The sequence below is a fragment of the Epinephelus moara genome, chromosome 22, assembly GCF_006386435.1.
Source record: "Epinephelus moara isolate mb chromosome 22, YSFRI_EMoa_1.0, whole genome shotgun sequence".
In the NCBI taxonomy this organism is placed as follows: Eukaryota; Metazoa; Chordata; class Actinopteri; order Perciformes; family Serranidae; genus Epinephelus; species Epinephelus moara.
The window spans coordinates 33,194,950-33,205,630 of record NC_065527.1 but is presented as its reverse complement, the minus strand read 5'-3'; the positions used below and the strand labels follow the sequence as shown (position 1 = coordinate 33,205,630).

The 10,681-nt window shown below is 40.6% G+C and overlaps 1 protein-coding gene across 2 annotated transcripts; it reads right to left on the bottom strand.

Moving 5' to 3' along the window:
* Positions 1-1,630: 1,630 nt before the first annotated feature.
* On the bottom strand, positions 1,631-6,132 carry LOC126383514 (ADP-ribosylation factor-like protein 4A). 2 transcript variants are annotated; one of them, XM_050034045.1, is made up of 2 exons: positions 6,008-6,132; positions 1,631-4,851 (listed from the first exon to the last, which is right to left on the bottom strand). In XM_050034045.1, exon 2 carries the CDS (start codon positions 4,775-4,777, stop codon positions 4,172-4,174), a length of 606 nt encoding a protein of 201 aa, XP_049890002.1. In that variant the 5' UTR covers positions 4,778-4,851; positions 6,008-6,132; the 3' UTR covers positions 1,631-4,171. The 2 variants fall into 2 exon arrangements, with proteins under 2 accessions (XP_049890002.1, XP_049890001.1); XM_050034044.1 differs by having other exon boundaries at positions 6,002-6,126.
* Positions 6,133-10,681: the final 4,549 nt, after the last annotated feature.

Genomic DNA, 10,681 nt, shown 5'->3' with positions numbered 1-10,681 from the left:
GTAGGGGTAAACATATTGGTGGAACCCTTTTTGGTTTGAAAAGAATGAGGAGCCTTTCTGCCACAGGAGGGGCTGTTGATGACTTGTGGGAGGAGCTGTTGATGACGCCGCACGTGCAACCCACTGGCGGTGGATAAACAGGAAACAGCTGATAGCAGGAATGAGCAGCTAGTACTATAGTAGCAAGAGGGAAACGCAAACCTGAAAGACACTGTAAAAATGAGCAACTGGGGAGACAAAGAATTGCGCGCCCTTCTTGCCCTCCAAATGAAGAGACCATTAACTGTCAAATGACGGGGAAGGTGAAGGACGGGCCAACTTATGAGAGAATCACCAAAGGACTGACCAGCTGCCGCTTCCCTTGGAGTACATCACTGTTCACGTCACATGCTGAGCTACACGTTTTGTTACTTGCTCACGCCCCCCATTGCACGCCCTCCCCGATTTTGTTTTTATACCTCCAATGCTGAAAGACGACTGATTGGGCTTTCCTGCAAATTTGCACAATTCCTATTTAAAAAGGGCTTATTATTAATATTATCACAAGTTGTTTTTTTTTGACATTTTGTGTTATTGACATCTTTGGTATATCCACTTTCCCCTTCATTTGCTCCTATGTGATTATGCTAAGTTGCCATCTAAGGAACCCAGTAAATGATGCATACATATATGACACTTCACGTTCACAAGTTATATTACTGAATAACTGCTAAAACTGAGATTGAAGAAAATGCTGTCAAATTGAATCTATGTTGAAAAATAGATTCAGTTTGACAAACATTAAAATAACCTGACAAGTATAAATCTATAATAATAGCTAACTTACTAACAAGGGACAAGTTATGCCAAAGTTAGCTAGTGAGCGAACTGCTGTCAGCTAAGAAATGTTAGCTCACTATCGGAGCCTCTGAAGAAAAATTGGCTAATGAAGCTAACATCACCAGAACAAAGTGCATTGTGGATGATCACAAGTGTTTTAAAATCACTCTGAACAATCCAGCACTAACATCTGTTCGCTTGCAATTCAGGCTCGACATCAAATCTAAATGTTATTTAGAAATGTTTCAGCTGCACAGAATATCCAAGTAATGACTGTCAGGTCAATTCTGTAATCCAGTTTATGATCAGATATTTTACTAAAATCAAAGTTTGCTATAGTTTTAGCTTTAATCAGAGTCCTTCAACAGCTGCTCAGTGTTTAGACATTTACAATTTGAGTATGTTGGCAACTTTTGTTCAAAATGGTCAAAAACGTTGTTTCTATACCTCAAAGCAAGGTATCAGAAACAGTAGGGCTGCACCAGTTGTTGGGTCAGTATCAATGCCAGGCTGATGGACGATACTTGTGGGTTTTTTTTTGGTTTTTTTTGTTTCATTTATCCCCCCATTTGTGCTAGGGAAACAAAGAAATCTTCATTCTAAAAACAAATAACTGAATTGTTTTAAAGTAATTTAGTCCTTCATTACACTATCTTTGAATGAGTACAAATTCTATCAGACACAGTTATGAAACAACCTGTAATATAACCTTTCACATGAAAAACATAAAAAAAAGCTTCAAAAGCCTTTTTACTATATATATATATATATACATATATACACACACACACATACACATCTCATAATTCACTCTCTAATATTTATTTTATATTGCTGTGAAAACAAACAGATTTCTCCTTCAAACAGCTGTATTTATTCAAGTTTCTAACCAAAAACTGCATTTTACAAGATTACATTGAACACATCATGAAAACTTTACAATTTACCTTCACACAATAATCATTTTTACTGACTAGTGATTGACCGCATCATAATGTAATTTAAGAGGCCGTACACATGCCGCATCTTTAACCACCTGCAAGACGTGATGTCAGGCACTAGGTGCCACTCTTGTGCCTTTCCGGAGAATGGTGGCAGGTGCTTCTGAGGTTGCTAAGCAACCTCAACAAGCCCCATATCATAGTCTATTTACCTCAGATCCTAGGTGCAGAGCTGATCTTCTTCCAGGTGTTGTCTGTGTGTAGGTCAAATGTAAAGCTCTGGCAGCCCTACACAAAAAATCACCTTCTTCTCCATATTTACCACAGACTGATATTTACCAATGAAGGGAAAGATATCTGCCGGCTGTGATTAATTGTTCCTCATCACGAACTCGGCAATGTGTGCGCACCATGACGTCATCGCTCTGGCATTTAAGCATGCCTGCTACGTGTCTACATTTAATAAACAATGAATTTGGGGGCGCACAAAATGCTGTATATGTATGGCCCCTGATGCAACCACTGCCCGCAGTTAGTTCTGGTCACCAATTGCTACCAGGTAACAGCTAACGTTAACTAGCCCTCTTCCTGCTGATTTCAGGAAGAGGGCTCATTCAACACTGATTTGTTTTCACAATGTAGCATTACCACGGAAACAACAGGGTGCGTCCCCTGAGGTGTCAATAGTAAGTTTACTTTGTCTTTTCGTCCTGACGGCATCCCAGAGAAGTTCTCTGTCCATCCCAAACACGTTTTCTATTGTCCCTGACATAAGTCTGGAGTCCTGCTTTTTAGCATGCGCAAAATTGATGTGACACAACACAAAAACTTCGGCCACTGCCATCGGTGAATATCATCTTACTTGCCGATAGGCCGATGGCAGCCAACAAGGCAAATTTTGTCCAATACCAATCTGTAGCCGATGAATCAGTGCATCCTTAAAAAAATATAATTTTGATTATGATGCTAAAACTCTCAGTACCACTAGTAGAGACACATTTTAAAATATACCAAGCCCTGCTAGCAAGCTAACATACCTTAAACAAATGTTAGTTAACTAGTTAACTCTCAGGTAACAAAGCAACATAGATTAGGTGACTTGATCAATATATTCGCTCATTCCTTATCTGCTGTGAGGGTCTAAGGACAGAGGGATGGCGTGTGCTCTAAAGGCCTTTGATGGAAATTGTGATTTGTGATATTGGGCTTGATTAATAAAACTGAAATGAACTGAATATCAGATAGTCACTTTTTAACAAAACTTTTTCTCCAAATTACCTCAACCATATATTTGGCATTTCTGTACTGTCATTGCTCATTACTTAAGAGCTGACATATGACACCACAATATCTGCAATCAGCTTGGCCAATATATGTTGTACAACCAGCCAGGAAAATTTATAGGTCTAGTCCCAATAACAGCCCTTAATAATATAATCTAATAAATAACAAATTTAAGATGATTGTATTGTATCTCATTTTACTGTTAGTATATTACTATACTTACTATTATTAACTGTTGTATGACCTGCATTAATTACTGTAACAAAGATCCCAATATGGCATAGAGGAACAGTCTGCTATCCCCTGCATTCTGCTCTTTCAAGGCTACTTTCAGTGGAGAAACTTGACATCTCCCCCATTCTGCTCTTGACTTCCTGTTGGTATAAAGTGATGGTTCTAGAAAGAAGCCCTCTCTCTTTTTCATTCAGAGTAATTGACACCAAAATCTAATGTTTTAAACGCACTGACACATTTTGCTATCACTGTGGCTGGGCTGACAATATGTTGGCTCGTGATAAATAAATGTTTACATCATGAACAGCCATTTTACATGTCTACATATATTGGGATCATTGTGCAACCCGTTCTTAGAAAATCATTAGTCTTAACGTGAACTTCTTGACTAATCCCTGCTGTGCAACATGAATACAAAATTCTTGATCCTGTACTAACATATGCAGTATTGATTAATTTGCTTACACAAGCTTTGGTAAAATAAAATGATAAAGACTGATTGTTTTTAACAGATAAGCAGCAGATATTTGAGCAAATAACACAAAACAGGCAGGACAGAGCTCATTGTCTCCTCGTAAGAGCTCAATGTAAACTTCATAGCTTGTATGTAGCATGTATGTAGCCTGATACTGGACTCCCTTGACAAATGACTCCTTGCTAAACAGACTGTTGGCATCCCAAGTCCACAGGAAAAAATCAATCTCACTGTCCTCGGTCGGAGCCATACACTGGCTGACCTGAACAAATAGTTCCACTGGAACAATTAAACTCTGCCAATCAGACTTGAAATGGCAGCCAAATTACTTGTCACAATAGAACAGCAGACTGTATGCAACTCATAGAAGTTCTTATGTAGATCCACTTCACATTTTATAGTTCCTGCTGTGAGCACATCATCTCTTCTTCCTCTGTTGCCGCAGCATCTTTCTCTTCTTCATGATCATGGCATGGAGCTTCTCCAGACCTTCATGCAGCCCCTCACCAATGATAGCACAAGCAGGCTGAAGGTGCCAGGGTGTGGCAATGTTGAGCTCACCTAAAGCCAACATGCTCTCCATCTCAGCCAGGCTGAGTGAGTTCCTCAGGTCCTGTTTGTTAGCCACCACCAGGACTGGCACTCCCTGGTTCTCTGCCAGCCGTGTGATCTTGTGCAGCTCTGTCTTGGCCTCCTCGATGCGCTCAACATCCACTGAGTCCACCACAAACAAGATGCCATCAGCACAGCGTGTGTAAGTGCGCCACAGAGGACGCAGCTTCTCCTGACCACCTACATCCCAGAAATGGAAAGACACTGTCTGTCGACTTCCTCCGATTAACACTTTGATCTTCTCTGTGTTAAAACCTTTAGTTGGGACAGTGTTCACAAACTCATCGAAACGCAGGCGGTACAGTACAGTGGTTTTACCTGCACAGTCCAGTCCTAGAATGACAATGTGGAAAGCCTGGAAGGACGGCAGGCAGGGGAAGAGAAAGTGATGATCTGAAAATCCGTTCCCCATCTTGCTACACAGAGGAGAAGTCGTCACCAATATTCACTAGGCTGCTTTTAATCCATAGACACTGCAGCAGGAGCCTGGGAAGGGGGTTCAACACAGCATGCATAATGAGTCAAAGCACAGAAACACCCACTACTCAATTGCTTTCTAAAAGAGCAATCACCCAACAAGTGAATATATCCCCCTCTCCCTTGGTGTACACATCCTCACATTATACCGACAGTGAGAGATGAATGAGAACTAGAGCAGCAAGGTGGATAGCAGTCCATTTGCAAATGCAACACCACAGCAGCCAACAGGGATTTCACATGGTAATTTCTATTCACTGTGTCATTCAGTAAACAACATGAGGTCTATGAAATCACAATTTCAGTCGATCATCCAGCGTTCAGTCATAGGGACAGATCCGAGGAGAACACAGTCAAATAGATAGGCTCACAGATAGGTGTTACTCGTCAGCATTTAGCCCACTGACTTCTCCCGCATGCTGAAAGGAGAAGGAAAATTGCTATTTCCCAATTAATGAAGCCTTGCTCATTGGCAAACACACAAACCGCAAAACAACATCCAACACCTGTAACAACTCACAACGGTGTTCTGATAAATTCGGCATACATTAGGTCAGGATTCAATTGCAATATAATCGCGACTTTAATATTTGGGGCACAGCTACCGCTACCGCCCTGATCACTGCGTGTTGGTGGAAGGAGACTGAGAATACCTTTATTATCACAAAAGTGGATAGGCTTATTTCATTGACATTCTGTGGTGCTCTGAGTAACAAATCTGGCCCGAACTGAATAGCGCTTACCAAGGAGCCAGAAAATCTCACAACAAATACGACAGGTAAACCTGGCTTTATAACTGAAAGGAGTCAAAGCGGCGTTAATTTGCGAGATTTTTAGATGGAGCCTGGCACATATGTCAATTCTCTCTGTTGTATGTTAGACCACAACGAACTCGATTTGAGACTATGATGCCAACAAGTGTTGAAAAATCCTAAAAGTTAAATTGGCTATATTGAGCTTGGCGTGGCTGACAGTCCGGCCTGCACATTTAACGTTAATGTCACATAGACCGGTAATGAGACGCACGTGAACGTTACATGACAACATAGTGGAAACCTATTTGATTCGTGACGAGGAATTATTTTCAGCTGCTTATAACGACATTAATCACGATGACAATACATCAAAGTAATTCGTAGTACCGCTTTAGGAAACTTACCTTTACCATTTTCATGCAGTAAGACAGCAAGTAGGTTCATAGGAGTTGTCCTCAGGATGTGTTCTCTCAAATTTAGCTGTGATATTATCGGACCAACTGAGATACCCAGTTCAGAGGCGCCACCAAGCCACACAAAGTAAACAATACGATTTCCGCCAATGTTTTTCAAAATAAAGCTCCATCTAAGCTATAATGGACTTATTTTTTTAAAATGTCTTCTTTAATTAGGCATTCTGTAAAACCCACATAAATTTACTTAAAACAAGTGTCCAAGGCATACCCGAAGTTTCAATTCAATTCAGTTTTATTAATAAAGCCCAATATCACGTCACAATTTGCCTCAGAGGGGACCCTCACAGCGATAAGGAAAAACTCCCCCCAAAAAAACCTTTAAAGGGGGTGGGGGGGTGAGTAGAAACCTCAGGAAGAGCCACTGAGGAGGGATCCCTCTTCCAGTATGGACAGATGGGCAATAGATGTTGTACAGAACAGATCATAATAACAACATAATAAATTTACAGTAATCCATATGACAGAGCAATGCAGGACAGAGACAGTAATGACAGTAGCTTACAACAACATTATTTAAGAAATAATATTATAATAATAATTACGACTATTGTACAATATGTTGTAAGTATATGTTAATATATGATAGTGTATGTGACAATAATCATATGTGTATAATAACAGTAGAAGTATGACTAATAATAACAGCAGCAGTAGGAGGCATCAGCAGGACCACTATGGCAAGCCGTTTTAACATTTAATGGCTAAGCTTGACTATCCAGAATTAACATTATAGATATCAACAACTTCATTTTGACTAGTCATGATTACATTGTGACTAGTAAGAATTGTCATTCAAGATATCTATAACTTCATTCTGACCAGTCAAAACGACAGTTAGAGATATCTGTAATTCAGTTTTGACTAATCAAAGCTAAATTACAGATATCAGCAATGACGTCACTGAAAACGTAACTCGACTCGTCACACATCCTAAATTACACTTACAGATATCTGTAATTCAGTTTCGATTAGGCAGAATGAAAGTTACAGCTATTTCAAACGTAATTATGACGACTCAGAATTGTTGTGCAAGACGTTGCTCATGCGAGGCATCCCATTCGTTGTTTAGTTTATTTAAATTTATTTACTTTATTAATCCCCCTGAGGAGAAATTCAGTGTTTTCACTCTTGCTTGTCAATTACACACAGGTTGGAAAGACACACACATGCACAAACAGGACCTATACATGCACAAAGTGGAGAGATGTCAGAGTGAGGGGGCTGCCCTTGGTGAGGCGCCCCGAGCGGCTGGGGGGTTCAGTGCCTTGCTCAAGGGCAGGTGAACTGGCCCCTCTCCAGCCACCAGTACACGCTCCATATCGAACTCGAACAGGCGACCCTCCGGTTCCCAACCCAAGTCCCTATGGACTGAGCTACTGCCACCCCCTTGCTCATTATGGCACCCCCTTGCTCATTATGGCAAGCTTTCCATTGGCTTAGTAAACAATACAATTGAACAGTGTTAGCAGAAGAAATCCACTTGACGGCGAAATAGTTGTCTTGTTGTCGAGAGTAAATCCTCTGCATTTATTGCCGACAGCTCCTGTCGTGCGCAGGCTGCATTGTAAAAAACCCTGTCAAAAACTCCAACTACAGCAGCTTCCGGCTGCTCCGACATGGCAGCAAACCAAATGGGTTATATGACATATGGCAAGCCGTTTTAGCATTTCATAGCTAGGCTGGAGAAATAAGGTTGCAGTGGTCGATGATTTGAATGGGTTTGATTCATTGAATAGCAAGCTGCTCCCGCCTCCCACCTGCTCCTGCCTCCCAATTTTACAGATATCTGCATCGTCATTTTGCCTAGTCAAAACTCTAATTCAAGATATCTGCAATCACATTTTGACTAGGCAGAATGAGAGTTAAGATATCTCCAATTTGGATATCTCTTCAACTATCTACAACTTGATTATAGATATCTGCAATTAAATTACGACTATCCCTAATTCTAGTTTGAGATATCTACAACATAATTTTGACTGCTCATAATTCCACTTAAAGATATCTACAGTGTTTTTCTGACTAGGTAAAACTCAATTTAAAGGAGCAATAAGCAAAATTCATCATTTCTAGATTGAAGGAATTAAAAAATTGCTATGTGAAGAACTAGAGGTGTAATTTCATCTGGAGTATAGCATGACCTCACACACCCTCTCTCTGTGTTGATCTCCAGCCCATTGTTTACAAGCCGGTCCGGCTGCGCGTTCATGTATGTTCATGTGAAATGTCTGTTTTAATTAGTGTTACAGTAACGTTAGGCACATGTTGCTATGTCGATTCAATTAAATTTAATGTTACAATCGTAGCATGGGTTAATGTCCGGAGTTTGAGTTATTAGCGGCTCTGTCCAGCAATGGGTCAGGCGTTACGGTTGTGTTAGGTGAGTAGCCTGGCAGCCCAGCTAACATTTGCAATTAGCATTGTAAAATGTAGCCCGGCGGGCAGCCTGGCGGCTGTGTTTAGCTATTCCCCTGCCTACTTCAATGATGATGGTACCTGTAATAAATGCAATATATCTGCTGAAATGGAGGTGAGGCTCAGTGACTAGAAGAGCTGGTAGAAGCGCTCCATAGCTGCAAGTTACTCCAGTAGCCATAGTAGCTCTAGTGCTAACTCTGGGAGCTAATGCTAACATTCCTCTCTCCTCCGTGAGCTGGAGCCGGAGGCTCACAGTCTCACGGAGAAGAGTTGGAACGTTAGCATGGCAGCCGACTAGTGCTAACGCTAACGTCCCCACGCTTAAGCAGGCTCCCGGAACGTTAGCATGGCAGCCGACTAGTGCTAACGCTAACGTCCCCACGCTTCTCGGCTCCGGCTCACTGAGCCTGGCGGAGAATCGTAGGGACGTTAGCACTAGTCGGCTGCCATGCTAACGTTCCAGATACATCGTATTTGTGCTGCTTGAGAAGATTTGTATGACCTGCAATTACGTTCCAGAAGATGCTTGAGAAGATTTGTATGACCTGCAATTACGTTCCAGAAGACAGGTAATAACCTAACACGGTTTGTCTCTTACTAACACTGAACGTGAGATTATGTTAGTCTTTGTTGTAAGCTAACGTTAGCTGGCAGAGCACAGCTAATTCACAATGCAAATGTGTAACGTTATGTGTACTTATTTAGACAACTGAGAGCTAGTTTATTTTAGTTTCAGCTGGACAAAAGAGGATACTTAGCTCTGTCAAATGAACTCTACTATTTGAAATGCATGTAAACAAACTGTATGAAAATACAAGTCAGTGATTTATGTTTAACCTCATTTTCTTAACCCATATGCCTCACTAAGAACATTCTTGGTTTGTCACTTAATTTCCTTGATAATTTTGGCTGTGTTCATATATATATGGCATCAATAGAACGTAATAAACTAGAATGATATATTACACTTCAAATGTGCTGTACATTTCCTCATACGTTAAATGTACAGCACATTCACATGCTATGAATGCAGATCTGCAAGACCCTGTATGTATCTGCACATACACACATTTATGTACAGACACTCATGCACATACACATTTATTTTTCAATACAAGCAAAACTTTATTAAATGAGGCATAAGGGTTAAATAGCATGATGGATATTGATTTTAGTATTGATCACTCTCCACTCAACATGCTTATTTACCTATGCATTTTTGTGCTACCCCATGCAGAGCTGGCTCATGAAGCCCTTTGCGGACACTGGCAGATTGACCCCTGAACACACCTATAACTACAGATTAAGCAGTGCACAGTCGGTTGTGGAAATGGCTTTTGGGAGATTGAAAGGACGGTGGAGGTGCCTCCTAAAAACCTGCCATCAAATGTTTGTTTTATTTAGTTCTGGTTGTGTATGATGCACATGTTATGGCTGCTACTCTCCATTGTTTTTGCTGTTTTGTTGCTACTTACCTGACTACTTTTACCTGTGTTTGCTGGACTACTTCATGTCACCAATATTGTTTAATCCTTCAGTTCAATAAATTCATAGAAATGATTATGGCTGTCATGTTTTCATTTCTTTATAAACACAGTGACTGAAGACATCTATGAAAAGCATCTTCATAAATGGGTAACCTGTTGAGTTCTTGACTTGTTTTTACTAGCTTTACTTGAACTTATTACACATTAAATTAAATTGTACATAAGCAGACATGTCTCTTTAGATTTTTTTTTAATTTAAATACAAAAAACAAGCTAATGATAAAAGTGTCAAGTGTGCATTGAATGTGCAAAACTAAAGCTTCCCATGAAACAGAACTGCTCATTTCTGGGCTTGGGCCTCCATCACAGACACCATGCGCCCCATCAGTCCAAGAAACACACTGGTGTCAGTGTCCAGCTTCTGCAGCAGGGCATCATTCAGGTCCTTGCTGTGCTGCAAGAACCTCTCATCTGCCATCTCCAGGTATTCCAGCAGCTCTGTGTTGCTGTCTCTTTTCATTTTCCCTGTGTACAAGAATAGAAGAATCAGTTTAAAAGTTTTTCATTAAGTCATAAGTAGATAAACACAGGTTCAGCAGTACAATGTAACAAACATGTCAGCTCAACAATCAGCACTAGTCTTACGACACAGTATACAGACCTCACACCATATCAAAATGAGGATGTGGGTATAAAAGTAACA